The following is a 20716-nucleotide window of genomic DNA, read 5'->3' as shown; positions in this document are numbered from 1 at the left end:
CATGACTCTGTACTGGAGTACACTGTTCGCATTGCTGGCATCAGTTGCCAGCTTGTATGATTGTATCCCCTGACATGGCACCACACGCAGTAAAATCCAGAACGCATAATTTCGATATCATATGACGAATGATAATGCTGCAAATTGGTGATAGTACAACAGTTATAAACAGTTCGAAACAACATAGTACTCCAGTACTCTTACAACAGTAATACTGCTGTTCGTAACATCCTTGCAGCTGCAGCCCACAATATTGAGCCCTTTTCCAGCTAGCAAGTAGTACGAGTAGTAGCTCACTTAAACCCGTGGAATTAGCGGTTGTTTTAAAACCACAAACCGATCTGCTTAGCTAAACACAATCACAAAGCTCGCAAGATCAAGATCGTGCCACCACTACAACGTCGACGTCACTGGCAGCTCACTGGGCGAGTCACTGAGTCACTGCCAGCTCAGCAAAAGCCAAAGTGTCAAGCTTACCACATCAAACCATTAATCAAAGATGAAAATCCCAACCTCAATGATTAATTTGCTCGTGGGCCCCACCCCACCACCTCCTCTCCCGCCATTGTTGCCCACACTCGCACGCATTGCTCCTCCTCCTCCTCCTCCTCGTCGCATACAAAAGACGCGCGCGCCTCGCACTACCAGCCGCTGCACCAACCGGGCCTCGCTTGCCCAAGAACCACCACCACCACCTCCTCCTCCTCATCCATGGACGAGCCACCTCTCCTCCTCGCCGCCGGCGAATAGCACCGGCGGTATATCCGATCCGATCATCTAGTGGTGTGTTCTACGGGTTGCAGCTTCTTTCGCTGGATATAGGGATCGGTCGGAAGTTTTTTTGGGATATGTCGGCGGCGGCGGCGGCGGCGGCTGGGCAGGAGGTTAATCCGGGCGTTGTGGTGGCGGCGGTGGTGGAGGTGGAATGGGCGGAGTGCGCGTGCTGCGGGCTGAGGGAGGAGTGCACGCCGACGTACGCGGCGGGCGTGCGGGCGCGGTACGGCGGGCGGTGGCTGTGCGGCCTGTGCGGCGAGGCGGTGGGGGAGGAGCTCGCCGCTGCCGGGGGCGGCGCCGGGGACGACGGGTCGGTGGTGGTGGAGGTGGAGGCGGCGATCGCGAGGCACGCCGCCTTCTGCCGCGCGCTCGGCTGCAGGTCCCCCGCCGCGGCGGAGCGGCTCATCGCGGCGGTGCGGCGGCTGCTCCGCGGCGCCGGCGAGGGCGGCAGGAAGGAGAAGGCCAAGGCCGTGGTGGTGCTGGAGTTCCATGACGCCTGAGACGACACATCGAAGATCTGTTGCTCTCCCATGGCGCTAGCTATAGCTAGTCCTAGCCTCTTTCTCTTTTAATTTGAATCTCTCTACCTTAATTGCTGCTTAATTTTCCTAGCTTGATTATATTTAGCTCGCAATAATTACGTGCTCAATTTGTACGCAAAATCCTGCAAGTTCTCCAGCTTTGTGTAACTGTGAAGGAATGGGAAACAACATTCTGGAGGACAATGAGAGATTGAGAGCTAAGGTGGAAAAAAGAATTCCATTTTTCTCTGTTCATGCTGCTCAATCCAATTTTGACATTTTTTTTTCATCTTTGTGTTATGCTTATGCTTGCCATGACAAGAGCATTGGGAGATCAAAGATTCTGTCCATTTCGGCTAAGATAGGAAGCATAAAAGAACTGAGCACATTGTACAGTTTCTTGGTTTTGGTTGGACTCTGAGACATAATTGTTGGAGCTCTGTCAAATTCAAGCATAATGTGACTCAGAAGCAAGCTGCTCTAGCTGGAGCATCTTAACACTAGCTATATATTCTCACCTTTTACGAGCTTTTACGCTGTATTTTGCACATTTTTCACATCACATCGCACGAGTAGAACCTTTGCCCAATTATACAGTTAGGTGCAGGTTGGATATATAATAAGTTTTTCACCATACAGAATATCATTAGTGCAAAAAATTCAACTTGCAGGTGTTTGAGCAGTGAAGCAAAGCAAAAGACCAATACCAAAACCAACCTGAAAGGCTGAAAACCGAGGCAAGTTACAGAATACAAAAATATATCCTACACTAGTGATTCAATTTCAAGCAAGATTTGTTCTTATCTGTTGGCCTGCAGGGGAAACCAGAGCCATGTTCCTCTATCATTTCTTCAGCCTGAATACAGAAAGAGGTTTAAACTAGCAAAGTCAACTTTTGCTTGAAATGAAAATGAACTCAAGAATGACCCTTTTTATTATAAAAACATGAGGATCAAGCTTGCAATGGATTGGAAACGCCGTTCATTAATTGCAACTTGAAATTTTTTAAGGGCGTCTGATGTTGATTCCAGGGTCGCTGATTGGCTGGAACAGATGCCAAATCTTCCAAGGTTTGGTGGGGTTGGATGGAGCGATAATCAGCCCAGTCGTGATGCTGATCTTCACATGCTCCAAAATGAACCTCAAAACCATCCCTAATCAACGCTCCATGATTTCTCCCCCCATAATTTTGTTTTAAAAAAATCGTCACTTAGCCGACACGAGGAATCAAATTCTGTGATTTTAGTGAGTGTTTGAGGGGTTTGGTTTGGTCCCATAATCAAAGAAGTCACCATCACACGCACATGCATGCAATTGAGTGTTGATAAACTGTCGGATATGAATAATACGATGTACTAAGCCACTGTTTAGTCGGCATATATGTAGCTCTACAATTTGCTGCTCATCAAGTCTACGAAAATCTGAAAACAGTTTAAACCTTTCAACTAAAGTAAATTGCACAAATCCACTGTAATTAGTTCAGTTATAACTTACAAGTGTGATTTATCACGAATTACTGACATGAGATCGACTCGTTGCAGTACCAATCATCATCGCTTCTTTGTCAAGCACTACACAAGTGTATACTTGGTGGAGTTCATTCATGATATGGCCGGCCGAAATTTCCCACTATTTCTTTTTCTGAACTTTTTAATCCAACCCCGAATTTACAATGCCTTTCCCGTACATGTTTTTGTTCTTGACCTGATAATAATTTATAGCGCCAGTTCCATCAGGAAGCTGGACCACGCTGGATTAAAAACCAATTTTTTTGTGTAGCTTTCGATCGATCTTATCATGCCCAGATTCTTCCCTGCTCTTGCATAGTGTTCCTGGCATATTCGCGTTGTGCTCCTCATGATGGATCTCCTCACCTTTTGACGGCTTTGTTACCTAAATTATTCATCAGAGCGTGAGCTAATGCGTCGGCCGCGTTGGACACTTTGGCAAAATTACCTGATAATAACTGTGGGTTGGTTTGGTTTGTGATCTAAATAGACCTTACCAAATTTTGTCAATGCTAAATTTTGGCATGACTAATTTTGGCAAGGTAAAGTTATGTTTGGATTGAAGCCAAAATAGCCTAAGTTCATCATTGAAACGGCCTATTTTCTTATGCATGCCAAAATTTGTCTTCAAACCAAATAGACACTAAACACTATTGAAATTGACAAATATTGGTAAGCCTAATTTAGACCTCAAACCAAATCAGCCCTGTATTAAAAAAAAGAGATTTGAAGGGAGAGATATCCCTCCAAACATTTTTTAAAGAAGAAATTATAAACATGTTAAGAATTGAACATGGTAACTCATAATTGAAACCACACACTCCCATTTCTAATAATAACTGTATTAATCATATGGATGTGCTGTGACATGGCATATAACCTTATTTTTTTGGAGAGGTATGTTCCAAAAACATGAGAGGATTAATTATGTGCAAAAAGGAGAAGGCAGTTTGTCAGTGATCACAAGTGTTCTTTTCTTTGCCAGGAGAAGAAAGCAGCTTGCGTTGGTGTTTATGTATCAGGTTGAGCTGCATTGATAGAGCCCCTCTTGCAACTTGTCTGATTAGATTTATGAGAACATGGACAGCCACTTGAAATTTAAGTAGGACCTTGAAACCAAAGAAATATCTTTCCTTGGCACCATGGGCAGAACCGCAGAATCTTCCAGAAGGTCCTAGATGGCGGAGCGGAGCCTGTTGGCGAGCTGTCAGCAGGCTGCAACTCTCCTGGCCTTCTGGGGTAGGTTAGGTAGACTGGTTTGTCATTACAGTGTTTTTCTTTTCCTAATAAATAATAAAGACACCTCGGGCTCCTTTGGAACAAAGGGTTTTAAAATTTTTGAAGGAATTCAATCATATGGAAAGCTTTCCACTAAGGCCCTTTGATCGAAGGAATAGTAAATATATAGGTATTTGGGAAAAAATTTAACATAATACCTAACGTCTTGAAAAAAAAACCCCTGCCTATTTCTCTATAGTTTGTGTCTGTTTTCGTGTGCTTCATCCAAATAGTCACTCATGTGGCTTTTCTTCAATTAGTAGGATTTGAGGTAGCCCTCACAGCCTCTACATTTTACTTGTTTCATAATCCTGTGTTCTTTTTGTTTATTATGGTTTTGTTTTATTTAAAAAAATAATTTCGTTGAAATAATCAAACTTAACTCGAATTTACATCATACTATCAAGGGTAAGAACAACACAACCCATTGAGTAGGCTTCACTAGAAGGCCTCATTTCCAAAGCTGAGCTAACGAAGGAGGGAGTTTATCATTGACATGTGAGGTTCATCAATTTTTTTTAAGATTGAAATAATCTGACATATAGGTCCCACGCTATCTCAGTCGCCACATCAGCTAAAACTATGATGAATATTGTCTTGGAACCAAATGTGACCCAGTTGTATAAGTTGAGAGACGGGCGGTTCAGGGACGAATTTCAAACTCAACAACTAATTAAGGGACATAAGGTAAACTTAATCCCCGAGCATATGATCAGCCCAATCCAAGCATGGTTACATACGGCCCATTAGAGCAACTCGCGCGGTGTCCAACCCAGCAAGCAAAGGTAACCGAAGCCGCGTTCGCCTCCTTCCTCCTCGAGTCGTCAACTCCGTCTCGCAATTCCCAAACCGCACCTTCCAATCCTCCGAGCAGGCAAACCCTAACCCCGACGACCCGCGCCCCACGAAACCCCTCCCCTCCGCCCGAATCACTCGCTGCCACCCCCAAATTCGGCATGCCCGTCCCCGGAAACCCTAGGCACTGACCTCGCCGGAGATGATCTCGTCGGCGGGACCGCATCCTCGCCGGATTCGGCCCCTCGCCGCCGCCTCCCTCGTGCTGTTCCTCTTCCTGCTCTACAGCCGCTCCGGCGGGAGCTTGGTGCGGTCTCCACGGGTATTGAGCTTCGATTCGCATACGGGGCACCGTAGATTCCTCTCCGATGCCGATCCTATCAGCCCCGCGTCCAACCTGTCGGAGATCGGGGAGCTGAACGGCGAGCAGCCGCCGGTGGATCCCTCCGTGGCGTGCGCCGGGGTAGCGCGGCACGAGGGGTTCGGGTCCCAGTGCGAGTTCCTCCGGGCGCACCCGCAGTGTAGCTCCGGCGGGTTCGTCGACTACATGGGCTTCTTCTACTGCCGGTGCGAGAGGTTCAGGGTGCTCGGCTATGCGGTGCTCGGTGTGTGCCTAGCGGCTCTGTTCTACATGCTTGGGAACACGGCCGCGGATTACTTCTGCTGCAGCCTTGAGAAGATGTCCGCGCTGCTACGGCTCCCGCCGACCGTGGCCGGAGTGACATTGCTCCCCTTTGGAAATGGCGCGCCTGATGTGTTTGCGAGTATTGCCGCGTTTATGGGGACCGGCGCTGGTGATGTTGGGCTGAACAGTGTGTTGGGCGGAGCGGTCTTTGTGACTTGTGTTGTTGTCGGAGCTGTGTCATTGTGCGTGGCGGAGAAGAATGTGCAGATTGATAGAAGATGCTTTGTGAGGGATGTTGGGTTCTTTCTGATGACTCTAGTAGCACTGTCGATTATTTTGATTGTTGGGAAGGTGACCGTTTGGGGAGCGATTATGTTTGTGTTGATTTATGTGGTTTATGCGTTTGTGGTGGCTGCAAATGAGGTATTGAGGAAGCATGCACGGAGGCTTAAGTTTGATGTGGTCACACCACTGCTGCCTGTGAGAGGGAGTATCTTTGCACAAGGAACAGAAGATGATGAGTCCGTGTACAGTTCACTTCTTGAGGAGGAATCAGATGGTGACGTGGCTCAAATAAACACATCCTTGCCTCAGTGGATGTGGGCTTCTCATGTGGCCATTTACTCAAATCATGGGATCAGAGGTGGTTCACCTGACAGTTCCAGGCCGCTATGGGGTTGGAGTGATGAAGAAGTGGATAATTCCACAGTTAGCTTCTCCAAGCTGTTCTTGTTTTTGGAGCTCCCCTTGACGATACCAAGAAGGTTGACAATTCCAATAGTTGAGGAAGACCGGTGGTCGAAAGAATATGCTGTTGCTAGTGCTGGCTTGGCGCCTGTTCTGCTGGCATTTCTTTGGAGCGGTCAAGATGGGGTATCCACTAAGGCTCACATAGCAGCATATGTGATAGCTGGTATTTCTGGGATGGCACTTGCTTCTCTCGCTTTCATGTTCACTGACCATGAACGACCTCCACGGAGATTTTTATTCCCATGGGTGTTGGGAGGGTTTGTGATGAGCATTATCTGGTTCTACATCATTGCCAATGAACTGGTTGCACTTTTAGTTGCTTTTGGAGTGATATTGGGGATCAATCCTTCAATTCTTGGGTTAACTGTGTTAGCATGGGGTAATTCGATGGGTGACTTAATGTCAAATGTTGCCTTGGCAATGAATGGAGGAGATGGTGTGCAGATCGCCATGTCTGGATGCTATGCAGGACCTATGTTCAATACACTTGCTGGATTGGGAATATCGATGCTGCTTGGAGCTTGGTCAACAGCACCAAACTCTTATGTTCTTCCTCAAGACAGCTCTCTCATTTACACAATGAGCTTCCTCGTTGGTGGATTGATCTGGGCTCTTGTTATGCTGCCACGGGGTGGCATGCAGCCTAACAAGATACTTGGAGTTGGTCTCATTGCCCTTTACTCAGTTTTTCTTTTTATTAGGGTAAGCAATGCAATGGGGATATTGCCATTGCCTGGCTTGAGTTAGTTGCATAATCCTGTTGTAAAACAAGAAGAAGAGATGTTGATATGCATAAAATTGCCTATCCATGCCTGTCTTTATACAAATGAAATGGAATCACACGTGTTCTTATCTGTTGTTGGGTGTTACAAGTTGTGAATGTGCTGATATGACACTTTTCCAGTGTGTAATCTTTGTTCAGGTAGCTTATCTTCTGTGTAGTACTAAATTTTTAGTTTTCTCATGCTATAAGCCCTACTTTTGTGTCCCTTTACTTTGTACATTGATGGACTTTGTGAAGAAAATTAGCAACCTGTTATCAAGAGTTCAAGTCTTCAAGGCAGGCAGTGTCTCAACACATCATTTAGTGGAAACTGCTTCTAGAGTTCAGTCTTAAAAGGCAGGGCATTTCTGGCTTGGCACCTGTTCCTACTTGACAAGGGAAAGGCCTTTCTGAAGGAAATATTGATCTTCAGGTCGTTTCTGAACTTGTACCCGTGCAAGCTCACTCTATTCTTATCAGCAGGTCTTTGCCATGTTTCACATTTTCAGGCCTCATCTTTTCGCTTATGCTTATCAGTCAAAATTTGAACTTTCAACCTATAATTTGAAGGTGATTTTGACCTTTTTTAATCGAAGTTTATTTTTCAGCCTTTACTTTTAGGTCGCTAAGAATACATATATAAAAAATTTTATTCACAAATTACTTATTGTTTACAAATATACCATTATAAGCCAAACAATGGAGCCGTCAAATGCGGTAAGATCTCCAAACAACCTGCAGGTGTTGCAAACGATTTCGACGCCGTGACGCCTTGAGATGTTCAGCAACTACGAGGTATGACTATGAGCAAGCAAAGTTCAGTGGCGCAGAGCATAATTGCAAGATCAGTAAGGCATTGCCTTCACCTCAACATTGCAAACTGAATAGATGCTGAAAAGCCCATTTTGCTCTCGTTCTTACACTCTCACAATCTTCTTCCTTTTTTACAGAACATTCACAATTGCTATCATCATCTGAGAAGTCTGTCACCACAACACTGTTGTTTTCTAACATGGTCCCTGAATGGGCGCGAGGTGATCGTCGCCGGTGAGCAGAGGCGGGGACAAGGCTGCGTAGGATGTCGTCGTCTGCAGGTCCCGGAGTTCGGAGGCCCCCAGTCACCGAACTCCGGCGAGGGCTGCGGCACTGGAGCGGTGGAGAAGCGAGGGTTTGGTTTCGTTTGGGTACGGATACTGATTAATACTCCTATTTCATATTCATTTTACTAAAATTATTGATCCAGAACACAAAGAGGAATGAATGGATCGGCAATGTCGCCAGATCAGATGGAGATGCTGTTGGGCACGCCGCGGCAGGTGACCCCCGGCGGCGAGCTGGGCGCCAGCAGTTCGTACGGCAGCACCCCGGCGCCGCACCGGTTCTTCCGGCCGTGGTCGGCGTTCCGCCTCTCGATGGTCTCCTCGGCGCGTCGCACATCGGCCGCGAACATGCCGTGCGCCGCCACGGCCGCCTCGTCCGCCGTCCACGGCACGCCGCCCTCGTCCCGCCCCTCGCCGAGGTACTCCTCGTCGGGCGAGTGCGTCGACAGCGTGTCCACCACCGCCATGAACTTGGTCGCCTCCAGCACCCCGGGCATCGCGTTCAGGAAGAAGCGGTGCGGGTCGGCGAGGAACGCGGCGTACTCCGCCGCGTCGCGCTCCAGGTCCGGCAGCAGCCGCCGTATCAGCGGCGGCCGGTTCGGGACGTACCCGCCCAGCGGGTACTGCCCGAAGTTGAGCGCCGCGTGCTGCGCCGACGCGAGCCAGACCAGCGTCGTCAGGATGGACGCCAGGTCCGCCGGCGTGGAGAGCGGCGGCCACCACGGCGCGTGCCGGAGGTCGCCGTGCCCGACATGGATCGACTCGTGGTACCACCCCTGCAGCTCAAGATCGCACTGCACCGTCCCGGCGTCCGGGTAGTAGAGCTGCACGTAGGACTCCACCCAGCTTCGAATTGCCGACCAGAGCAGGAGCCCATCATTCGCGTATGGGTAGTCCTCGATGAGAAGCCTGACGCCATGGGGCTGCGTCGCGTCCTCCACAGCAACTCCCCTGAGAATTGCAGACGAATCAGGCAATGTCAGTGACCAAGAAAGTACAAAAGCTTCGTCGTTTGTTCAGAATCAGATGATGGATGGTGATGGGGAGGAGAGGGCATTGCCTGCGGATGAGGTCGGAAGGGAGGCCCTCCAGGTCGAACCGCCAGTGGTTACGGTAGTAAGCAGCGCTGATCTCGCCGGAGACAGGGCCGGGGGTGAAGCAGGACTCGATCACTCCGTCGGCGTTGATGAGGCTCTGCCGTGCAAGCGCGTTGATCTCGAGTGTGTACCGCATGTGCGGGTGCAGGAGCTTGAAGATGGGGTGCATTGCGCTCATATGCCGGTGCGCCGCCAGGATGAACGGCTCCATTGTTGCATGCGTCCTCAGCCTGAAAGAGAGGACCCGGTTAGTCACAATGTTCAGAAGTTACCTGACAATTTGGTGTTCTTGTCAAGGCAGCAGTGACAACATTATGGCATGTTTGTTCTTTTTTTTTTTACCAGTGATTGACCAGCTGATGGACACCAGCATCGTTGGAGCTGACATGGGCCTTGGCAAGCATCCAGAGCCAATTCGAGGTAGCATCATAGGGAGGCGTCAGGACCTTGCTTGGCCGAGGCTCCCCTGGCTTGGCTGGAGGAAGACTAAGCTCGATAGCGATCGGTTTCAGTGTGCCAGCTTCTGTCAGGAAGAAGATTGTTCGGGTCGCATATGCTTTCCGTCCATCTATCGCATTGATCCGGTCCAAGAATGGCAGGTATGCGTCATGGTAGTCCACTATGAACAGCTTTGCTTCGTCCATTGCCTTCAATTGTGACATGTGATCAGAAAGAATAACCATGGGGACACTACTGGACATGATTTAAGACCTCATCAAAATGATGGTACCTGTTGTACTGTGAGTCCGTTGAGATGTCCAGCTATGTGTGTTTCAGTAATTGATGATTCTGGTGGTCCATAGATTGCAGGATCCAGCTTGCTCACTGGTGGGAAAACCTATTTCCAGGCAATTATCTCAGTTAAGTTTTTACCAAAAATCAGGTTATGGATTACAGATGTTGATCAACATTAAAAACAAATTTCTGTGACTGAGCTGAGGATCATGATTTCATCTTATTACCTGCAGCCGCTCAATGTTAACTGGGTTTATTCCTGCAACAGCCTGCCTAGCAAACTCATCGTCACGGAGCCATGCAAACTTGTCCTCTGCAGAATGAGGGAGACATTGTTAGTGGTGATTCTTAAGGGTTCTTGAATTCGAAGAAACTTTTTCTGCTGGCAAATCAGCTTGAGGTAAAAAAACGAATTAATGATCATTGCTTACTAGAAAGAATGCTAGGAGTGTCGTAACGAAGCATCCCTTCGCTCGACTCTTGAATCTTCTGAACAAGTGGTATCTTCTGGAACAGGTGTTCTTGCAGGCCCAGCTTCAGCCTGAGGCCCTCCTTATAGAGGTTGTCGATGTGGTGGAAGCCTTGGAAATTGTGGGTCTCAGCTGAGATGGATGCAATCAGCGATGGGATCAATGTGTGAAGTACTGCCCGGAGCCTCCCTGATGAGAAGGCACCCTGCTTCAGCTCCTCAAATGCCTCATCGCGGGGAACATATATTGGATGCGGCTTCTCTACTCTGCTCTCTGCTAGCATGTCTACACAGGTAAAGCATAAAGTTAATTCTACATTTTAACTGTTTGATTAGGTGAAATTCCAAAATTTATCTGGAAGCATTCGTTGGACCACTTTAAACTTTATAGTGAAGTGCATGGTTGATGACACAAATAGAAGTAATAATTAACCACTTAGCACCCTCGTAAAAAAAAAAAAACTTGTTCCGAGTAATCCAGAAACACATTACAGCAACAATCCTACAGGGAGTCCTGAGAGTCTAATAATTGCTAGGGATAATGTCAAATTATATTGATTAGTTTAATATTCACTAGGACTTGCATGGCCAGTTTGTATTCGGTACTGTGGCTAGAGTCCAAGAACACCATTCCAAAGACTAAACAATATAGAAAAGGCCATCCATAAGGTCTATAGTTCTATTGGTCCCGGTTGTTAATGGGCATATATGTCATATACTTTCAGCCTAACTATTGGCAATACTCAGTACCTGACAAGACTCTTCACCCAGAAGAAATTGCCATGATCCTAATCTGATACTCTTGAGCTGCTCTTTTCTGTTTCAATTAGGCAATTCTCGGTATTTTTTCCCCATTGGAGTGTACGCCATAGATTTTTGCCTGCTTATGGATAGATATGACTTCTAGGTCTTGCATAAAGTCAAGCGTTATTCAGAAGTTAAAAGTTACATATTCTTTTGTCAAATCCTGGCACCATCAAGGAATCAAACCACGTGGTGAAGGATTGTTTATTGAAGGGGCAAGCTATCACATCTGAAAGTGACCTGGTCTTTGATCAAAATGGAATTGGACATGCACAAGCTTCGTGCTAGTTATAGTTGGAAAATAACACGCACCTTTCTGCCTTTTACCCAATTCCCTTCTCTATAATCCGCTAAGGATCGTGTGCAAACAGAACTTACTGGTATCCGTTGGCGGGCGACCAGTCCGGCAACGCCGTGGGTAAGGTATCTTCTCTCCTCCAAGGATCGGCCTGATGAATTCCTTCCCCTTATCTGGATTTCCCAAATCATTATATGTGGCATAATCATATATTCTGTCAGATAATTTCCGAACACCTGTGCCATCTCCTCTTAGGTCTTTAAGTTCCTTCTCCCTTAGTTCTCTAAGCCCGGGAGGTGTTTCAGAAGGTAAATATGGCTGCATGAGACCATTCATATATTATCAGAAATCTGAATTACATAATCTTCAAGTGAATATTTTTTTTAGAATTGTTATCACTTTCTCATCAAAGAAATCAAGTCACCATTTGAAGGCCAAAAAACAGCCAAGTGGGATCACAACCTAACCTAAATCCTTTTATAGTTGTCTTGACTTCCTTTGGAGCAAAATGTAAAGAATTGACAGTCCTGTTTGAAAGTGCTGGAAAAACCACACCGCATTATACACATGAAGATGCATAAAGCATTGGTGCCCCACTCAGTTCATTTAACCTAGTGCCAAAAGATCGTTCTCGGACAGGCCATAGATACGTTCTACTGACAGGCCTATGACCCATCTAAAAGCTGAGAAATTAAACAACATTTGGACATGACATAACTCAATAAAAATCATGCCAAATAATCGGGTTTTTGACAATGACACACTAGCAGTAACTCTAAAAATCATGCCTTTAGGCTGGCCTGCCACCTCGTTTTGTAGTTAATGGCCTTCTTTCCCCAATCACCATCACAGACAATGATGCACAACCAGCTTAGTGACTAATATCACTATTAACTGGAACATGACTACTGTAAGGATCACCTAGCCATGATAATATCACAGCCTCAAAACACGTTTTTTTTTTCCTTGGACCAAAGAAAAATAATTGAACGGAATGTTCAGAGTACCTTGTTGCTGAAGAACACCCTCTTTGTTGGCAGCTCTCTGGTGGACTGCACCCAGGAGTTGCAGGCGAAGTGCACAGGCCCGCACGGCAGGCCGCCGCCCTCGACGACGATGCTCTCCAGGAAGAACTCCCTGTTGTGCCGGTTGGCCACGGCGATGGCGCCCGGCTCGCCGAAGTCGGCGTCCACCGTGAACTCGGCCGTGTACACGACGTGGTCGCCCTTGGCTCCCCTCTTCTGGCACCAGTCCTTGATGGACACACGGCCACTCTGCATCGGCTTCTTGGTCCCTGTGAAAGATTCATCATCATCATCAGCAGCAGCAACAACTCAGTCAGAGCTGGGAAAGTTGGCAAGGCAAGTCAAATTTGGAGACATGTAAAAATTGACAAGAAAGGGACAAGAACTTTCGCGGATCATGGAGACAAGGGAAAGATATTTACTTGCGTGCACAGTTATGATCCATTTAGTCACGAAATGTTCTGATGCTTTTTTTTTTCTAAAGGGGCAAAAAATTCTGATGTGATCATGAAAAGGGGAGGCTCTGCATTGAAGTACTCTGAAGATTCCGGTGGGCGCTTTGGATTTAAAGGTAGAAAGAAAGCTCTGTTAAAATAACCATTCCATTTATTTCCTTTCTCCAACTTGCAAATCTTTGGGATTTTTCTAGTTTTCTGAAAGATGTCAGTGTTTAAAAAGTATATAGAGTAGCTCCAATTGCTTGGATACTCTTTTGTAAGCATGAAAAGGTAGTTGGAAAAAATGCAGTGTGAATATCCTAATGCAACGGACACATGCTCTCCATCTCCATGCTCTCATTATACTAACTCCATTATAAATTATAAAGATCTGGTGATCATCTGCATCTAATCAGAATCCCCTGACTGCCATCTGCTACCTACCCAGGACCATGAGGAGCAAACGGAGCTGAAGCCAAAAAAAGGTACTAGCAACTTTGCATTTCCAGCTCCCAGTAAAGTAGAAAAACGATCAAAACAAGCTTAAACTTTATCCAAAAAAAGAAGAACTAAAATAAACAGCTCGAATAAAGGTGAGATTTGAAGTCAACTCGGCGAGGTGCTAGCTTAAAAGCTTACTCCCAAGAAAATGGAGTGCTTTGCTTGATTCTTCTTACTTGGGTGGATCTTGGTGCTGATGAGCTCGAGCACGACATTCCGGCCGACCATGTCCCAGAGCGCGTCGAGGTGTCCGGCCACCGCCTCCTTGATGTCCTCCTTCTGCTTCCGCCGCACCGTCAGCGCCGCCCGCAGCGCCACCTTCTCCGGCGCCGGCCGCCTCTCCCCGGCCCCGCCGCCCTTGATCCCCGACGACGGCGACGCCGCCAGCCGCGGCACCTCCTCGCTGATGGCCGCCACCACCACCTTCCTCCTCCCATGCCGCTCGCCGGGCAGCAGCGGCGCGAACCGGAGCTCGCCCCATCCCCGGCGCGGCGCCGGCGGCGTCACGGTGGCCGCCGCCGCCGCCCGCGTCAGGCCGGTCAACTCCATGCACGAAGACGAAGAGGACAGTGATGCGTTCTTGGCTGCGCTTCGGATCTCCCGCCGGTTTGGGCTGTGTGCTCTTACTGTTTAGGTGGGAGCTAAGCGAGGCGAGGTGGTTGGCGTCGTCGAGTTGGGAGCAGCAGGCAGCAGCAGTGCTGGCCTAGTAGGATTCACTCATTCATTCAGGGGAGGTGTCGCGTCTTGTGGCTGTGTCAGTGTTGCCGGATTTTTATATTTTGCAGTCAGCTCGTGCTATGGGTGGAAGTCATGGGCGACATGGGCGTTTTTACAAGGAAGTTTTGGATGGTTTCGCTGGCTGGCCGGATGACTGAAACACTTGGGTTTCTCAAGAATTTTTGTTTGTCTTTGTGCAGGGCGGCACGAGACTAGGACCCTGTCCGGGAATTAGAAGATTACAATAATTTACTAATTGGTAATTTTTGTTTGTCTTTGTGCAGGGCGGCACGAGACTAGGACCCTGTCCGGGAATTAGAAGATTACAATAATTTACTAATTGGTAGTTAGTTTTTAAGAATTTAGAAAAACTGAAAATTTCTAGTTTATTTTCTATATTCTACAACTATAAATTTTCAGAATTTAGGTAACAATCTAAACAGTTTGAGAAACTAGAGATTATATGAGAAGCTACAGTTAAAATAACGTAAATATTAGGAAATGATCTATCAAATAAGTAGAATGTGAGAGACTTTAAATCTAGGTCAGCTAGCCCACCACCTTGTGCAAATGGCTGAAAGACCCTTGGATTTTTCTCCATGAAAAACTACAGTTCTTAGAAACTCTTCACATAGATCTTAGGAGAGACGATTTCTAAGTGTTTATGAGTTGGCATTATGTACGGCGAAATGTACAATAACCCACGTGCCTGTGACTGACCATGATAGTTGAACTTGAACCTGCCCATGGTTTCTGTTCAGCCGAAGTTTCAGAGAAGTCTTAGGATATTGTATTTTCTTAGATCTGGTCTTAGGGTAGTTATATCATTTATTAGTGTTAAATGTCAGAAAAAAAAGGGCGAATTATAGCGTGGAGCAAAAGGGTTGGTGAACTTATATTCCGGCAAGTTCCCTTTTTGTTTTCATTGTTTGCTGTTGAGCTCTAAAAAGGGTATATTTGTCAGAAGTGCAGTGTTCGTCACTGCTCTGTGCATAATACTATAATCACTCCACTAATTTAGTGTTTTTTCTTCATTTGTCCCGTAATAAATTTATTTTTTGCTTCTTCAGTTTGTCCTAAATTAAACGTATTTTTAGTAATCATTTAAGTCGAAGTATATAAAGTGAGAAATAATTGCATTAACATTTAATAAAGTGAGAGTATTCTTTTTTTTTTCCTGTATAGGTATGCGTGAAATGAGTGAAAATAAATTTATTTTGGGATGGATAGATTACCCTTTTTTTTGTCAAAAAGGAAATGTTCTTTTATGATGTAAGTGGTATGACGAGAGAAGAATCGATGCGATTCACCCATACACCATTGCCACCTTCCAAGAAACGTTGCTGCGTGTTACATATTGTTCACGAGGTGAGACTTTCAAAGTGTTCAATTTCTCTCTTTCCCGCAAAAAAAAGGGTGTTTAAGGGCTCGATGATTCTTCGTTTTGGTAAGCTACTCCTATCACAATTCAAGAGCCCCATGACGCTGGCTTCTTCTTCAACTGTAACCATTCACCTGCAACAACAATTACAATCCAAACTCAACTCGTCCTGCCGTTAATTTTTGTGGCTCAGTTCAGCCAGCGCGATGGATCATTTGGCTAAGCCACTGTACACATGATGTGCGATTTATCAGTGACCTCAAATCATTCATTAGCCAGCAAAGGAGGAGAGCGATATATTATTCGTACCGTCGCATGCACGAACACGACGTGGGCAAAATGGACGGATCGATCATGGAGTTGATGAAAAAAAAAAGGGAGAAAGTGATCAGAGGGGGGACTGATTGGAGCGGGTGTCTGTCGGTGCCATCTCGGACAGGCATCAAAATCCAATCCATGTCCACCAGCACTTGTAATAGGGGAAAGTTGTAGCTGGTGTAGTGGACTTGTGGTGTGGTAGAATTTTATTTATTTATTTATAAGATTTAATAAATTATTATTTTAATTTTTTATAGAAATATACTCCTCCTATAGGACGGGAGGAGTATATTTTTGCAAAACTTTGAAACGGTAAAAAAAATCTGGTATAATACATGTTGTGTGTTGCACGGTTGCACCAAGCTCGTTTGACCTGACTGTTCTCCAGCCGCGAATGCGAGCCGGCCACCTGAAAAGCCCAGCCCATATGGCAGTAGCTCGTCAGTCTTGAGGCCTTTGGAGTTGAAGCTATAGCCCATGGGCTTGAGAATTTGATTGCTTTTTGTACTACTTGTGACATGAGAGTAGGTGGAATTTTTTGTTTATATATTTATTAATTAAATAAGTTACAGAAATATATATTTGTTTTAAAATACCGGGAAGATGATATTTATTTTTTTTTAAAAAAATCGCTCTCTAGGAGGATGAGAAGAGGCTTAAATGCAAATTTTCCCGTATAACTTGTCAACTTTGTATTTTTTTAATTACAAATATGTCATAGAGAAAATCCCTCGTATACACTTGAAATTTTAGCTGATCCCTTCTATGCCCCTATTTTTTACCCCCAAAATTTGATTTTGATCTCTTTCATGCCCCTCCTGTCAATTGTCAGTTAGTTGACCGTCTAATTTCTATAAAAATGACCATTTTACCTTTGGATGAACATAGAAATTTATGAATTACATTATTGAAAATGAAAAAGTTTACTGCATGAGACTATTATAGTTATGAGTTTGTTGTGCGATACATTATTTATGACAATTTACTTTTAGATAATGAAATAAAAAAAATGTATTTATTTTATTTTAAAAAAAATTTAAAAAAATAAGGAGCATTCATAAAAAGATAGAATTACCAATATGCTCATGATATTTTTTTAATGAATGCTCTTTATAGAAAAAAATTCATTGTCCTATTAAAAATTCAAATAAAGATTTTAAATTATTACATTTGTTTTATGTCAAATATTTCTGTACTAATTATTTAGTCTTATTAGTTTTATAAAATGCACATATTGTGCACTCAAACAAAATTTTCAATCGTTTTTTAAGCTTATATTCAAACCTAAATCATCAAGGGCATAAAAGACATTTGCAACCAAAAATAATAGTGAAATGAAGGAAAATGTAACGGCAAGAGCATGAAAGAGATCAAGTTGAAATTTCAGGGGTATAGAAATGATTGAGTAAATTTCAGGGATATGAAAGAGATTGAGGCTTGTTTGGAACCATGAGTTCCAACCCCTCTCCATCGTATTCCGCGCGCATGTTTTTCAAACTGCTAAACGGTGTATTTTTTGTAAAAAGTTTCTATACGAAAGTTGCTTAAAAAAATCATATTGATCCATCTTTGAAAAAAAGTAGTTAATACTTAATTAATTACGCACTAATGGACTGCTCCGTTGTCCGTGCGCACTGTGCATGCTAGGTACATATGATTCCGAACACAGCTTGAGTGAGTTTTAAAGGGTACACATGGAATTTACTATGTCATATGAAGTTGGATGAAATCAAATTATAGAGCTCGAGGATTGTAGTTCACAACCTTTTCATTTAAGATTGTTTAAGAATCTAAACATCCGTTAAAAAAAAATCTAAAATCTACTTTCATAAAATCCCATATCTACATTTCAAACGATCTCCAATAGAGATAAACTTCATGTCTTTATCACCTTTTCATTTAAAATTATTTAAAGTGTCGAATAAGCGTTATAAAAATAGTTTTTATAGTAATTAAAACCAGCAGAAAGTGTCTATACAAATAAAAAAAATACATTTAGGCCCCTTCTCATCCTCTAGAACAACGATTTTTAAAAGACACCCTCGCAAAGAGAACTAGGAGTGTATTTATATAATTTTTAAAAACAAATTTCAAATATATATTTTTTGTATTTTTATAAAAATAAATATATAAATAAAAATTCATAGTATGTGAATGAAACTATGAGAGTTTGCTTAGGTGACTGTGACATGTGAGTTTTTGCTTAGCGCTGAAGATTCATGACCATGTTTAGAGCCGGAAAAATGAAATCAGGATTAAAAGCTGGCTGGATATTCTCACGATTACATGATTAGCTACCACTTGTGACAAGGATAAGCTCAGGTCGGTTTATCTGATTATCTCCAAAACCTGCCAAGTTTCCTACTTAGCGTTGCCATCTGTCGTTCATCAAAATTAAAGCGACCTGACTGGAGCATAATTGTGCTCTTAATCAGGCATAAACCTTCATGAATTGAATGTAAACACTTAATCCGATGATGATAAAGCAGTTCGGTGGCCCAAAGCAATCGAATTCAAAGATTCTTTATGAGCTCCTCCTGTACACTTGCCATACTTTTCCATGACCAAATCACCAGGTCGTTTGCCATACGTTGCTTCAGCTCTGCAACTTCATCCAAATCGCTTGGCTCACAAACTCACAATAGACCATGGTTAGGCAGATGCATCATCCGTGCACAGATGAGTCATGCGACACACGTACACTCAAATGACCCTATTTATTCCTTTCCTGCATTAGCAGAAGCTACATTGTAAAAACAATTCATCGTTGATCACAACTAGTATTCGTAGCTCCAAGAACTGAAAGAGCTACCGTATCAGATGGGTGCGTACGCAGCTCTGACGCCGGTTGTTAGCAAGATCTTCTGCAGCAGCTCGCAAGCCGTGCTGATGGTGCGCCGCCGCCCTCCCACGGTGAACGGCGGCGGGTTCGTCGTCACCGACCGTGATCAGAGGGTCGTCTTCAGCGTCGACGGCTGCGGGATCATCGGTGCTAGCGGCCAGCTGATCGTCAGGGACGGTGATGGCACTGCCATCCTCTTCATCCACAAGAAGGTGAAACCAACTCAAGATTAGACTTCACCTGAAATGTTTTCAATCTGAGTAGATGCCATGATGTTCAGAACACTGCATGATTGATCAACTTTTGATTTTTCAGGGAGGAGTTGTTCAAGTGTTGAGCATTAACAATTGGTGGAAGGGATATCTCATGGACTATGGTGAACCCAGCAAGCTGGTTTTCAGCTTGCAAGATCCTAAGCCGGTGCTCTGCATGAACGGCGATGTCAGGGTCGCTGTTGAGCCAAAGGGAAGAAAGAGGCACTGGGATTATGAGGTGATCGGGTCATTTTCTCAGAGAGCTTGCACTGTCAGGAGCCGAGCAGGCCATGTCGTAGCACAGGTAATGAAACTCTTCGGTCATGGCAATGGAGTTGAAATGAACTTGATCAGGAATGGAATTATATCATATGGTAAAAAATGTTTACAAGCATTTGTTGTATTTTATTTCACTAGATTGGAGTGAAAGGGATGCTGGCTGGTAAGGACTTCTACCATGTGGTGGTGCAGCCAGGTTATGACCAGGCGTTTGTGGTTGGTGTAATTGCCATTCTTGACAACATCCATGGGGAATCGACAAAGTGTTAATAGCAATCATTGGATAAGAATGTATTAACTAGCAAATTTGTTTCAATTGCGTTAGTTCGTTATTAATCATGCTGCTAGATAACTTATTTTAACTTTTTGTTGATACACTAGCAGCACACAATATGTTGTAAAGATTGTAAATTGGTTTGGTGAGAAGTTTACTTAATTAAATACAAATAACATCTATGTAACTTAGTTTGCAGACCTTACTGATAGATGAAAACTTCTATTTGTAAAACAAATATCTGTATGAATTCTCCATGTGGAAACACAAAGTTTTCCATACTCTGCTAGAAACAGACCATTCCTACTTTGCAGAATTCATTTGTGTTCCAAGCAGGTTTACAGTATGGTCCGGCCCAGTTTTTGTAGGCTCAGGCCCAGCATTCGGCCCATATTTTTGCTGCTGCGTGTACACTCGTGGATGTGTACGCGTGTAATGGTGTGTGCACGTATATTATATTTTAGAGGGCTGCTACAAAACGGGATCCAGTTGCAACGGGATAAGCATATTAACTATTCTCTTACACGAGTATCACAAGAATCAGGTCCTAGATATCACAGGTACCGGATAACAAGTATTATAGGTATCGGGTACCATGCAGCTGGTGCTATGAACAGGTATAGGTACTGTCTTATAGAAGGGTATCTCGTTCCAACGGGATATCGTTGTCTAGGTTTTCTGTATATTTTAATGTAATTGGAAAAAAAATGATAATTCGATGTAATCAGAAAGAAGTAGTAATAACACATACTTCATCAAACAAATCTTCATGAAAGGCAAATTTGCTTTTGCTTAACTAGTAACAATGTCCAATGGAGTGAAAAATGCAATAGATCAGTTGCACGGTTAGCCAATTTTGACCACCTCCAGTCTTTCCTCACGAATGATATAAGACCTAGTAGTGTCTTTCGTGGTCAAGACAAACCATCCAAGGCTCGCCGCGCCGGTGAGGTCGGCCCCCCACAAGAAGCCGGTGACGGCGTCGGCGCCGAGCATCTTGTCGGTCGCGGCGAGAAGCAGCAGGGCGAGGTAGGCCGCGGCGAGCGCGAGCGCGGTGCCGATCGTGAAGCTCAGGAAGGGCCTGGACATGTCCACCGGCGGCCGCAGCATGGGGACGTAGAGCGACGAGAACGGCAGCAGGAAGAGGAGCCCCGCGAGGCCGAGCCCGAAC

At 44.8% G+C, this 20716-nt stretch overlaps 4 protein-coding genes across 4 annotated transcripts; 3 read left to right on the top strand and 1 right to left on the bottom strand.

The window, feature by feature from the left end:
- Nucleotides 1–539: 539 nt before the first annotated feature.
- LOC127767367 (uncharacterized) lies at nt 540–1655 on the top strand. Its single transcript, XM_052292683.1, has one exon. The coding sequence runs from the start codon at nt 849–851 to the stop codon at nt 1272–1274; it is 426 nt and encodes a 141-aa protein (XP_052148643.1). The 5' UTR covers nt 540–848; the 3' UTR covers nt 1275–1655.
- Nucleotides 1656–4889: 3234 nt separating this feature from the next.
- Nucleotides 4890–7179, top strand: LOC127767366 (cation/calcium exchanger 4-like). Its single transcript, XM_052292682.1, has one exon. The coding sequence runs from the start codon at nt 5079–5081 to the stop codon at nt 6996–6998; it is 1920 nt and encodes a 639-aa protein (XP_052148642.1). The 5' UTR covers nt 4890–5078; the 3' UTR covers nt 6999–7179.
- A 471-nt stretch (nt 7180–7650) lies between these two features.
- Nucleotides 7651–14300, bottom strand: LOC127768443 (probable lipoxygenase 6). The gene is made up of 9 exons (XM_052294023.1): nt 13657–14300; nt 12525–12811; nt 11598–11835; nt 10378–10701; nt 10174–10259; nt 9942–10049; nt 9554–9858; nt 9175–9441; nt 7651–9065 (listed from the first exon to the last, which is right to left on the bottom strand). The coding sequence occupies exons 1-9, from the start codon at nt 14027–14029 to the stop codon at nt 8297–8299; spliced, it is 2757 nt and encodes a 918-aa protein (XP_052149983.1). The 5' UTR covers nt 14030–14300; the 3' UTR covers nt 7651–8296.
- A 4286-nt stretch (nt 14301–18586) lies between these two features.
- LOC127768445 (protein LURP-one-related 6-like) lies at nt 18587–19835 on the top strand. The gene is made up of 3 exons (XM_052294025.1): nt 18587–18950; nt 19054–19296; nt 19410–19835. Exons 1-3 carry the CDS (start codon nt 18717–18719, stop codon nt 19539–19541), a joined length of 609 nt encoding a protein of 202 aa, XP_052149985.1. The 5' UTR covers nt 18587–18716; the 3' UTR covers nt 19542–19835.
- Nucleotides 19836–20716: the final 881 nt, after the last annotated feature.

The sequence above is a fragment of the Oryza glaberrima genome, chromosome 3 (genome assembly GCF_000147395.1).
Source record: "Oryza glaberrima chromosome 3, OglaRS2, whole genome shotgun sequence".
Taxonomy (NCBI): domain Eukaryota; kingdom Viridiplantae; phylum Streptophyta; class Magnoliopsida; order Poales; family Poaceae; genus Oryza; species Oryza glaberrima.
The sequence above is the reverse complement of the archived record's forward strand: the minus strand, read 5'-3'. Positions and strand labels throughout refer to the sequence as shown.